The sequence below is a fragment of the Oncorhynchus mykiss genome, chromosome 16, assembly GCF_013265735.2.
Source record: "Oncorhynchus mykiss isolate Arlee chromosome 16, USDA_OmykA_1.1, whole genome shotgun sequence".
Lineage (NCBI taxonomy): Eukaryota > Metazoa > Chordata > Actinopteri > Salmoniformes > Salmonidae > Oncorhynchus > Oncorhynchus mykiss.
This window is the reverse complement of record NC_048580.1, coordinates 58,594,022-58,606,922: the sequence shown is the minus strand read 5'-3', so window position 1 is coordinate 58,606,922 and position 12,901 is coordinate 58,594,022. Positions and strand designations below refer to the sequence as shown.

General features: G+C 42.7%; 1 protein-coding gene across 2 annotated transcripts in view; it reads left to right on the top strand.

Moving 5' to 3' along the window:
- LOC110492417 (IQ motif and SEC7 domain-containing protein 1) overlaps positions 1-12,901 on the top strand; it is a 244,928-nt gene that overhangs the window by 60,909 nt on the left and 171,118 nt on the right. For both annotated transcript variants that reach the window (XM_021566717.2, XM_021566725.2), the window contains exon 3: positions 10,840-10,947. In XM_021566717.2, coding sequence (XP_021422392.1) covers positions 10,840-10,947 — 108 coding nt within the window. The remainder of the gene's footprint in view (positions 1-10,839; positions 10,948-12,901) is intronic.

Sequence of the window (12,901 nt, the reverse complement as noted above, 5' to 3'; positions counted from 1 at the left end):
GTAGAGTTGCAATTCAATGGCACAGACACGAGAGGTATGTGGCAGGGTCAATCACGGACTACAAAAAGAAAACCAGCCCCGTCAAGGACCACGATGTCTCGCTCCCAGACAAACTAAACAACTTCTTTGCTCGCTTTGAGGACAATACAGTGCTCAAAACAATCCACTACCAAACCTGCTGGCTCTCCTTCACTGCAGCCAACGTGAGTAAAACATTTAAACGTGTTAACCCTCGCAAGGCTGTCGGCCCAGACGGCATCCCTAGCCACATCCTCAGAGCATGCGCAGACCAGCTGGCTGGTGTGTTTACGGACATATTCAATTAATCCTTATCCCAGTCTGCTGTTCCCACATGCTTCAAGAGGGCCACCATTGTTCCTGTTCCCAGGAAAGCTAAGGTAACTGAGCTAAATGACTATCGCCCCGTAGCACTCACTTCCGTCATCATGAAGTGCTTTGAGAGACTAGTCAAGGACCTTATCACCTCCACCCTACCTGACACCCTAGACCCACTCCAATTTGCTTACCGCCCCTATTGGTCCACAGACGACGCAATCACACTGCACACTGCCCTAACCCACCTGGACAAGAGGAATACCTATGTAAGAATACTGTTCATCGACTACAGCTCAGCATTTAACACCATAGTACCCTCCAAACTCGTCATTAAGCTCGAGACCCTGGGTCTCAACCCCGCCCTGTGCATCTGGGTCCTGGACTTCCTGACGAGCCGCCCCCAGGCGGTGAGGGTAGGAAACAACATCTCCACCCCGCTGATCATTAACACTGTGGCCCCACAAGGTTGCGTTCTCAGCCCTCTCCTGTACTCCCTGTTCACCCATGACTGCGTGGCCATGCACGCCTCCAACTCAATCAAGTTTGCAGACGACATTACAGTGGTAGGCTTGATTGTCAACAACGATGAGACGGCCTACAGGGAGGAGGTGAGGGCCCTTAGAGTGTGGTGTCAGGAAAATAACCTCACACTCAATGTCAACAAAACAGCAGCAGAGGGAGAAGCCCCCTATCCACATCGGCATACATATCACGGACAAACTGAAATGGTCCACCCACACAGACAACGTCTTGAAGAAAGCGCAGCAGCACCTGTGAAAACAGTCTGGACAACCCCTCCCTCTCACGCTCTCTTTTCTCTCTCTCCAGTTAATGTCACCTCTCCCGGCTCTTACTGAAACCTACCACCTACCCTCTTTCTATTTACTGTTACAGCGTCCTCACCCACTGAGCCAGTGATGCCAACTTGGCAATTTTGTTGCTAGATTTAGCAACTTCTCAGACTACCCTGGCAACGTTTTTTTCAAACAGCACGTAGCAACAAATTTGAGCAACTTTTGAAAAGTGACTCAAATCAAATCAAATTGTTTTTGTCACATACACATGGTTAGCAGATGTTAATGCAAGTGTAGCAGTGCAGCAGCCACTCAATGTTAGTGATGGCTGTGTAACAGTCAGATGGCCTTGAGATAGAAGCTGTTTTTCAGTCTCTCGGTCCCCGCTTTGATGCACCTGTACTGACCTCGCCTTCTGGATGATAGCGGGGTGAACAGGCAGTGGCTCGGGTGGTTGTTGTCCTTGACGTTGTTTTGGCCTTTCTGTGACATAAGGTGGTGTAGGTGTCCTGGAGGGCAGGTAGTTTGCCCCTGGTGATGCGTTGTGCAGACCTCACTACCTTCTGGAGAGCCTTACGGTTGTGGGCGGAGCAGTTGCCGTACCAGGCGGTGATACAGCCCGACAGGATGCTCTCAATTGTGCATCTGTAAAAGTTTGTGAGTGTTTTTGGTGACAAGCCAAATTTCTTCAGCCTCCTGAGGTTGAACTTACAGAAGGCAAATAATTTTTCCAAAACTACATATGTGTTGATATTTGTTGTCATGGGCCTTTACCTCAGCATTGTTGTGTTTTGATGTATTTGTGTTCACCCTTTTTAAGACTTTCTGGTAGTTGTTGTCTAAGACCCCTTTTCCATCTGTTTGACCAGAAATCAAAGCCTTTGCATAATTCCTATGGAAAATGGTAGAAAAATGTATTCATGCTTTAATTGTTTAAAAAATACAGACACTTCGCTTTCATTTGATACAATCTAAACAAAATATCTTTCTCTGAGCAGTTGTATCAGTATAATATAATTTCTCATTTTTTGGGGAGCATACAATTATATGTATTTTTTGCCCATCTTTATCAAGGGAGCCAATAACAATGGACCTGACGTTATGTCTCTAGTCTTTATATCAGTAATATAATACCAGGGTCTGGCTGTGTAAAATTGCTTCAACAAGCACCACTGCATTCAGCACTAATACAGTTCCCAGACTACCAGCCACAGGCCTACAGTCCCCAGACTACCAGCCACAGGCCTTCAGTCCCCAGACTACAAGCCACAGGCCTAAAGTCCCCAGACTACCAGCCACAGGCCTACAGTCCCCAGACTACCAGCCACAGGCCTACAGTCCCCAGACTACCAGCCACAGGCCTACAGTCCCCAGACTACCAGCCACAGGCCTACAGTCCCCAGACTACCATCCACAGGCCTACAGTCCCCAGACTACCATCCACAGGCCTTCAGTCCCCAGACTACCAGCCACAGGCCTACAGTCCCCAGAGTACCAGCCACAAGCCTACCGCCTCACTGTCCCTAGTCTACCAGCCACAGGACTACCGCCTCACTGTCCCCAGTCTACCAGCCACAAGCCTACCGCCTCACTGTCCCCAGTCTACCAGCCACAAGCCTACCGCCTCACTGTCCCCAGTCTACCAGCCACAGGACTACCGCCTCACTGTCCCCAGTCTACCAGCCACAGGATTACCGCCTCACTGTCCCCAGTCTACCAGCCACAAGCCTACAGTCTCCAGTCTTTCCCTTTTCATATGCAATACTAAAGCTCAAAATTAGCCTGGTGGTACAAATTCAAAACCACAACACAGCCACTGATGTATCACTCTCCTGAGACACTCACTAGGCTCATAGTCATATTGCTTACATGTCTCTCCCATGTTAACGCGCAGCTCCAACATGACCTCAACTGAGCCTGGCTGTCTAACATTTACTGTGTTCCATATGTAGTTAGCTAGCTCATTATTATTAATAATGGAAAATCCATTGAATTTAGAACAGGATGCTATAAATAAGCTGTGCTTCCTGAGCATTTGGCTTTGCTTTGCTGTGGTGAGGAACTGTAGCCGACAGTGAGCGAACGAGTAGAGGGACCGGCCTGTCAGCGCCGGGGGAGTGTACACACACAGTCGCACACACAAACACACTCACACTCATACACACTCGATGGCTAATGAGAGAGGAATAACAACATGGCTGTGGTTAATTGGCCTGCTCCACTGTAATCAGAATGGATGTCTTCATTCAAATGTGATTAGGAGCCAGCAGAGTGAGAGACTGACTGACTGACTGACTGACTGACTGATTACTGGTGTGAACAGCCTCAGAACAGCCTCAATGACCTGGTTTTGCTGGGATTGTTCTCCACTGAATGGGTGATGATGATACGATGCTGCTGTCCTATTCTCTGATGCTGTGTAGAGCAGCACTCATTAATAAGCCCTGACTAGCCGGGAACAATAGGCTGGACGTAGCTAGAGAGCTCACCAGTAGTCCCAGTCAGACAGACACTCAATACAGTACGAGGGCTGGGAATGGATGAAAGTAATATTCATCCAAGTATGAAAAATTATTTAATAACAGTTCCTAATTTTTCACAGCAAGTATGCAAGTATTAGTGTTAGGCGTTATCCAGATTTTCATACCGTTTCTGTAATATACCGGGGTATAAGGTATCACAGAATGTGTACACAGGGGGTACAAAACTACTTAGGCAACAGATTTGTTGCGTACACACAAAATATGCCCCAGAACATGCGTGCGCCAGATTTCACTCAAAAGTTGTCATTTATAAAAACTGAACTTGACGTGAGATGGCTTACTTTAAACCATGAGTACGCACAGGTTCTAGTGGTTGAAGTATTGCATTGCAAGAAGGCAATAGTAGTAGCCTTGTGCAAACGGTGAATATATGACACTCTTATTCATAACAAAAAAATAGGTAGCTAAATCTTGTCACAATATACAAACATTTGCCTTTAAAAATTGTTTTTCTTATTTCATTTCCATGATTATGCATAAAAAATAATTTGAAATAGGCATATATTTCTTATTACTATTTATTTCATTTCCATGATTATTGCAGAATAAAATACCCACCTTTCCTTGTCGTACTTTTCACCCCTTGATATCCAATTGGTGAATAGTCTTGTCCCGTTGCTACAACTCCCGTACGGACTCGGGAGAGGCGAGATGGAGAGCCGTGCGTCCTCCGAAACAAGACCCCGCCAAGCCGCACTGCTTCTTGACACACTGCTTGCTTAGCCCGGAAGCCTGCTGCACCAATGTGTCGGAGGAAACACTGTTCTACTGGCGACCAAAGTCAGTGTGTATGCCAGCCACAAGGAGTCACTAGAGAACAATGGGACAAGGACAACCTTGCAGGCCAAACCCTCCCCTAACCCGGATGACGCTGGACCAATTGTGCTCTGCCTCATGGGTCAAACTCGGGTCTGTAGTGACGCCTCTAGCACTGCGATGCAGTGCCTTAGACCACTGCACCACTTGGGAGGCTCAGTCCTATCTCTCATTTCATTGGATCCACATCACAGTAGTAAATAAAGATAAGCTATTTCAAGTATTTTGCTCTATGCCATCTAATCTGAAGATCAGTTTTAGAACATACGGTTCACCTATTACATTGACGTTTGTAGGCCACGTCTGAATACTGTAATGTCAAATTTCTCAAGTAGACAATATTTAATTTATAAACCTAATACATACTGTATATCATAACTGTTGCAGAATACATTTCTCACCTTTTCTGGCCATGATGAGTTAATATTCCCGAAGTAGCTATACAACAAATGACCATGTACATCTCTCATTTAATTGGGCCTGTTAGATAGGGCAAAACATTGAAATGATAATATCCTATGCATCCGACAGGGAGCGCGGTTTATAACACAGATCTTAACAGGTTGAAATGTGGCATTGAAGTGTGTATGCTACCACTGTAAGTAGGCCTACTGTAGTTTTCTTTCATATTTTTGTGTAGACAATGTTTCAGAATTCGCGAGCAGTGCAGCATATTTAGGTTCGAGAAACATTATTGCATTCAAAGATCTGTTGACAGGTCCACAACAATTTGCAATAGTTTATTCTTTCAGAAACGGTCAGAAGCTGTAAATGTCACTGCAAAAGAAAACATTCTGACAACACCTTCAAGACATTTGATCAAGTTTGCCACTGCTATTTCCTTTAGATACTGTCTTGGCTTAATTCCAACACCTTCAAGACATTTGATCAAGTTTGCCACTGCTATTTCCTTTAGATACTGTCTTGGCTTAATTCCAACACCTTCAAGACATTTGATCAAGTTCGCCACTGCTATTTCCTTTAGATACTGTCTTGGCTTAATTCCAATACTTCCACAGTATACAGCAAATAGAGGAGTTACATTTACCTTTAAAGGTGAATTAGGGGTGTATTTCAAGTTATTATGCTCCTTTTTTTTTTTACGACAGGTCTGACTTATAGGTAATATGTGTATATTTTGGCTTGTGCCAAGTTTATAAATCTCAATAGTTTTTGTATTTGGTGTTAAATTTACAATGGTTATAAATGAGGCCCCAGGGATCTTGATCCAGGAGGGATTGAATGTCTCTGCTGTAACCAAGAAGCTTGATCTTGACATCTAGTCACTTAGCTAGCAAGTTAGCCAACCAAATGCATAGCTGGAGCCCTGAGCTTTGATATCATTTATTTGACACATCTTAGATTTCTTCTAGTTATATTTAACTTCTAGTTAGTTGTAAGCAGTGGTGTAGCACGCAACCCCCCGCTGTATTGAAAATCATACTGTCAGTATTTCAAAATACCCCGGTATACAGTATAAACAGTCTAGGAAGTATTTTTGAGTATGTTTCACAAAATGAGAATAACCTAGGAACTACAGATAAATGTATAGTAATGATTAACTCTGAACCATCTCTAGATTCAATCCAATTGTCGTTGTTATATGAAACCATTTGATCATACAGCAGCCATATAGTTTCCAGTCTGAGAAGCCATAATTGTCGTTCTGTGTGTGTTCCTGAACAAGGTTCATCCAATGACGTTGAGAGGAATATTGTGGGACCAAAGTGGAGTGACAGTGTGGTGATACCTGCCTGCCTGTTTGCCTGCCTGTAGCGGCTCAACGGAGGCATTTTGCAACAACAGGCCTTGCAGGATCAGTGGCTTTTCATTCCCCTGTTATTCTCAGCAGGGAGGTATTGAGACAGAAAGAGAGGCATTATAAAAACCTCCCTGTTATTACAGTGAAGAAGACAGAGAGAGAACAAAGCACTGCTCTGATCCCTCATGTTCAGGTCAAAGCCTTCACATTGTGTGTTAAAACACCAGTAGTTGCTGAATAAACCACTGCCAGTCATACAGGAGAACAGGAAAGCATTGTTGTGTCAAGGTAGTGTAGCCTACCTGTAGCTAAAGCATTGTAGCATCTACATTGTGTAGCATTATGATGTGATGATGGTAATGGAGTGAATTTTCAGATTATTGTTAAATACTTCACACCTGAATAGACTTCTGTTAGGCCATGTAGAAGTCAATTATTTATACATTATTATGTGGGTAGCTATTAGACAATACTGGGATAATATTGCAAATTGAAGCTCTATATCAACTGGGGGGGCAGGAAATGTCTGTGACAAGTTGACCACAGTGAGACAGAACAGTTTAACCTTCAAGCTTTCCCCTTGCTCAGTCACAGTACAACGTCAGGAGCTGTCACTGCTTACAGACTCACTATGGTCCCTGGTGAGGAGAGTTGTCCACTGCTATCACTGTACCTCACCTCTGGATTCATTAGAAGCGAGGCATTATCCAGGGAAATGTTTGAAATGTTTTGCCGGTATCACTCCTCTGGGATCAAACAAGGTTGACCTCTTACTACTCATGAGTGTAGAGGTCGTTGCCGTGGAGCATGATGGTGAACTTTGATAACAGCTCACGGAGGAAGAGGTTTGTCTTTGAGACAGATGAATAGTTATGCTCCTTGTGAGTTCAGACATGGTGGTCAAGCAGAACGCAGAAGTTATTTATGATGATTCGCCATTAAGTTGCCTCAGCCTGCGGTGCTGGCTTGTAGAAAAGCTCTCCTACAATTTAACAGTGGACTTTTGTAACACCCATTGCTGATTTTAAAATAAAAAAATGTAAATGATGTATATGAGAGCCAGACAGCGAGAGAGATCAAATGAATCATTAATTTAGCCAACAAAAAGTTGTAAATAGCATTAGCCGTTGATTCAATAAGCAACTGATATTAGTCATGGCTTATGTGCAGGAATGAGACATTTTGTGCGTTCTGGGCTTTTCTGTGAAGGTGTTTTTAAGCAAGACATGAACTGATTATACTCTGTGATAGTGCCAGAATACGATGTGACTGTAATTCCTCACCTATATTCATACTGTAATTACTTTTCTCACAAAGCTGTGAATTTGAAAAGAGATTATACTGAATATAACTTCACACGTCCTACCTGCCAGTCTGGCTATTCTCCATGGAAGCTTAGCAAAGACACCGAGGCCAAATGATTGATCAAATTGCTTTCAGTATAGATGTCAGATGGCATGTCCTGCTGCTCTGTGTGTCTGACAGAGATGTCAGATGGCATGTCCTGCTGCTCTGTGTGTCTGACAGAGATGTCAGATGGCATGTCCTGCTGCTCTGTGTGTCTGACAGAGATGTCAGATGGCATGTCCTGCTGCTCTGTGTGTCTGACAGAGATGGGATCAGAGCTCTGTGACGGTGGATGGCCGCCATTCACCATTCAGGCCAGATGTTCAGTCACATGTAAATGGATCCGTGCTTAATGAAGGTCATGACCTCTGAGAGACTGATGGCAGACTGGGGTGAACTGAAGAGGGGATGGTCTCGACTCCAGGGTCAGCGGGCCAGAAGTGCCACAGGGATCATGGAATCTCTTCTATAGATGAGTGAGAAGTGCTGCTGGGCAAAACTACATCAGGTTTATTTTTTAAAGAAAGATAGAAATTGCCATGATGAGATTAGGAGGAGGAGTCGTTGACTAAATGGATTTCAGCGCAGAAAACAAACATACAAAGACTGTCTGATACTGTGTAGAAACACCACAAAGAACCTGGCCTTCTGTCTACATGCACATTTATTTTGTGTTCTTTCATTCTTTGGAATAATTTGAATTGCTTCATGTCTAGTCTCTCCTTCTTCTTCAGTGTAGAGTAGGACTGAATCATTTTTTTTACATCATGCCACACCGGTTATTTATGTGGTAGCCGGAGCCATAGACAGAACCTTCAATAAGCTGTTGTGCTTTTGTAAGACAGGTTCAGGTGGATTCTGGGAGGTGACCTCTGAACTCCAGCGTTGTATTTCATTCGTAGTGCTGAATGATGAATGTATCCAGATACCTGCTGAACATTTTGTTCATATGGCTCCACTCTACTGCATATGATCTAAACATGCAAGATCTCACCAATGTCATATCAATGATTAATTCACTCATTTGACAATATCCTCCTACGGAATTAATAATATCATGTGTGTGCTACGCTAAATATTGTTGTTCTACTCAATTATTCATTTTGAGTTATTGTGATTCCATGGTGTAGCTGTTGATAGATCATAATGCTCAGGAAACCATCTGAATAATGAAAACCATAATGCTGATGCTCAATACTCTTTTTAGGATGTGGGAAGAAGACAAACGTGGGAGAAAACTAAGTGTCTTTTTTAACTCCCACAGTATATGTTATGTATGATATCTTAGACGCCAGATCAAACTGTAGATTTTCCCGGACAAAAGATAGATTTTAATTTTGGCTAATCTTACAAAAATAAATCAAACTAAATTCTATTGAGTTTGATTAATGCTTTTCTGTGTAACACATTGAAATCTAACATTCAAAATGTGTGCTAAGGAAATGTGCTGAGTATGATATTTAATATCCTAAACAACAAAATAAAAATGTTTACTTTTCATTTCTAATTTTGGAACTCCAAATAAGGCTATAACTATACTGTATCACAGAGCTATAGTAGAGTAACATGTTAAACATATACAGTTGAAGTCTGAAGTTTACGTACACCAGTTCTTCACAAATTCTGACATTTAATCCTAGTAAAAGGTCAGGTCAGTTAGGATCACCACTTTATTTTAAGAATGTGAAATGTAAGAATAATAGTAGAGATAATGATTTATTTAAGCTTGTATTTCTTTCATCACATTCCCAGTGGGTCAGAAGTTTACATACACTCCATTAGTATTTGGTAGCATTGCCTTGAAATTGTTTAACTTGGGTCAAATGTTTCAGGTAGCCTTCCACAAGCTTCCCACAATATGTTGGTTGAACTTTGGCCCATTCCTCCTGACAGAGCTGGTGTAAATGAGTCAAGTTTGTTGGCCTCCTTGATCACACACAATTTTTCAGTTCTGCCCACAAATGTTCTATGGGATTGAGGTCAGGGCTTTGTGATGGCCACTCCAATACCTTGACTTTGTTGTCTTTAATTTTGACACAACTTTGGAAGTATGCTTGGGGTCATTGTCCATTTGGAAGACCCATTTGCGACCAAGCTTTACCTTCCTGACTGATGTCTTGAGATGTTGCTTCAATATATCCACATAATTTTCCGCCTCATGATGCCATCTATTTTGTGAAGTGCACCAGTCCCTCCTGTAGCAAAGCACCCCCACAACATGATGCTGCCACCCCCATGCTTCACTGTTGGGATGATGTTCTTCGGCTTGCAAGCCTCCCCCTTTTTCCTCCAAACATAACGATGGTCATTATGGCCAAACAGTTCTATTTTTGTTTCATCAGACCAGTGGACATTTGTCCAAAAAGTACAATCTTTGTCCCCATGTGCAGTTGCAAACCGTAGTATGGCTTTTTTTATGGCGGTTTTGGAGCAGTGGCTTCTTCCTTGCTGAGCGGCCTTTCAGGTTATGTCGACATAGGACTTGTTTTACTGTGGACATAGATATTTTTGTAACTGTTTCCTCCAGCATCTTCACAAGGTCCTTTGCTGTTGTTCTGGGATTGATTTGCACTTGTCACACCAAAGTATGTTCATCTCTAGGAGACAGAACTCGTCTCCTTCTTGAGCGGCATGACGGCTGCACGGTCCCATGGTGTTTATACTTGCGTACTATTGTTTGTACAGATGAATGTGGTACCTTCAGGCTCCCAAGGATGAACCAGACTTGTGGAGATCTACAAAAAAGATTCTGAGGTCTTGGCTGATTTCTTTTGATTTTCCCATGATGTCAAGCAAAGAGGCACTGATTTTGAAGGTAGGCCTCCAATTGACTCAAATTATGTCAATTAGCCTATCAGTAGCTTCTAAAGCCATGACATCCTTTTCTGGAATTTTCCAAGCTGTTTAAAGGCACAGTCAACACAGTATGTAAACTTCTGACCCACTGGAACTTGTGTAGTGGTTGAAAAACAAGTCTTAATGACTCCAACCTAAGTGTATGTAAACTTCTGACTTCAACCGTATGTATGGATAGAATGTGCCATCAGGTTGTGCATGAAAGTGGAAAGGTGGCCCTGGCTAGACTGGTGCCATTTTTCCATCTCTAAAAGGTCTTCTTGTCTCCTGGGGAACAATCCTAAGGCACTCAACACTCACACTAACATTAACCAGTTCAGTGTCAAGGCTCTCTGTGACTCCAGTATATCCAGTCAGGTGATGACTGTGTTCTGTTTCTCTGTAGGAGACATGCCTCTCTGCCCACCGACGTCACAGAGAGCCCTTCCAGTCTGATGTCGGCCGGCTGCAGGAGAAGTTTCCCCTGCCGCAAGTGGAAGTCCGCCTCTTTTGGGTACAGTAACATGTTATTGTTGTCCGGGTGTGTATGTGTCAAGTGTTTTCAGTGTAGCTATATGGAGCCCTAAAGCATGATAGCACTGAAATATTTTGTTTGTCTTTAATCACAACAGGACACTTCAAGCTCAAGATGGCTTAGTGTTTGATGTGATTATGTTGCTGATGTGAGCACAGTTCCCAATACATTGGCTTTCTGGTAGATATGTTGCACCATGTTTGAATCTTTACAGGCATATTCTAGTGAGCTGGTTGTGACACAGCATCTATCTGGGGACATGTCTGTTTTTTCTCTATACTCATTCGAATGTTGACATTCATAACGGGCATCCTGCTAATGAGATATCATGTTGCTGTATAATACCTGCCTCTATCTCTTATGCATTAGCCAAGAATGGTCTGGAGCCTGAGAGCTTCTCAACAAACGAGATGGGAGAGATTAGGGCACAAATAACACACACACACACACACAGCTTCAAAAGGTTGATGGGGGTTTCAACGCCTCTTCATTGCGCTGTGCTTCATCATCAAATAGCAATGAGCTCCCACCCCATAGCCTACCCTCCTCATTACAGGCCAGAAATATCCCCCAAACTCATACCAGGCTTATTTCCAAAATATGTAACAGCTGTGGTATATGGAAATGAGGGAGCGAGAGACCTGGGATATGAGTATCTGATATTTTAGATGGGAATAAATTGTGAAGATGTCATGAAGTGTGTCATTTATTTAAATGCCACAGGGTTCTATGAAGTCGTACAGAAGAGATGATGGTGAACGTACTGGGTAAATTAGTATGTCAGATCACCTGTGACAACTGTGGTCTTTACCCCATGTTTGTTTCAGGAACACATTTAGGAGCTAATAGGTGAAGTGGGTTATGACAGCCATGTGATTGAAGTGTGAAAGGCTGGATTGGCAGCTCTGTTATCGTTTGTGCTTCATCATCTCCCAGACTCATTAGCATAATTATCCCCTAGTTACCAATCATTTGACTGACGAGACAGCACAGTGCTCCAATATGCCCCCAACACATTGGTTATTTATTTGGACAATTTACTGATTTGTTATAGTTGGCTGCTATGTTAATTTAGCCCCCAGGTGGTTATTACATTAAATGTATTAACATTATTACCAAGTGTTAATTACTACAGCTCAGTATTTTATATATATATGTGTGTGTGTGTGTGTGTGTGTGTGTGTGTGTGTGTGTGTGTTAGAGGTCGACCGATTAATCGGAATGGCCAAATAATTAGGGCCGATTTCAAGTTTTCATAACAATCGGAAATCAGTATTTGTGGACACCGATTTGGCCGATTTAAAAAAATATTTATACATGTTTTTTACACCTTTATTTAATCTTTATTTAACTAGGCAAGTCAGTTAAGAACACATTCTTATTTTCAATGACGGCCTAGGAACGGTGGGTTAACTGCCTTGTTCAGGGGCAGAACGACCTATTTTTACCTTGTCAGCTCGGGAATTCAATCTTGCAACCTTACAGTTAACTAGTCCAATGCTATAACCACCTGCCTCTCGTTGCACTCCACAAGGAAACTGCCTGTTACGCGAATGCAGTAAGAAGCCAAGGTAAGTTGCTAGCTAGCATTAAACTTATCTTATAAAAAAACAATAAATGAATCAATCATAATCACTAGTTAACTACACATGGTTGATGATATTACTAGTTTATCTAGCGTGTCCTGCGTTGCATATAATCGATGCGGTGCGTATTCGCAAAAAAGGACTGTCGTTGCTCCAACGTGTACCTAACCATAAACATCAATGCCTTTCTTAAATTCAATACACAGAAGTATATATTTTTAAACCTGCATATTTAGCTAAAAGAAATCCAGGTTAGCAGGCAATATTAACCAGGGGAAATTGTGTCACTTCTCTTGCATTCATTGCACGCAGAGTCAGGGTATATGCAACAGTTTGGGCCGACAGAG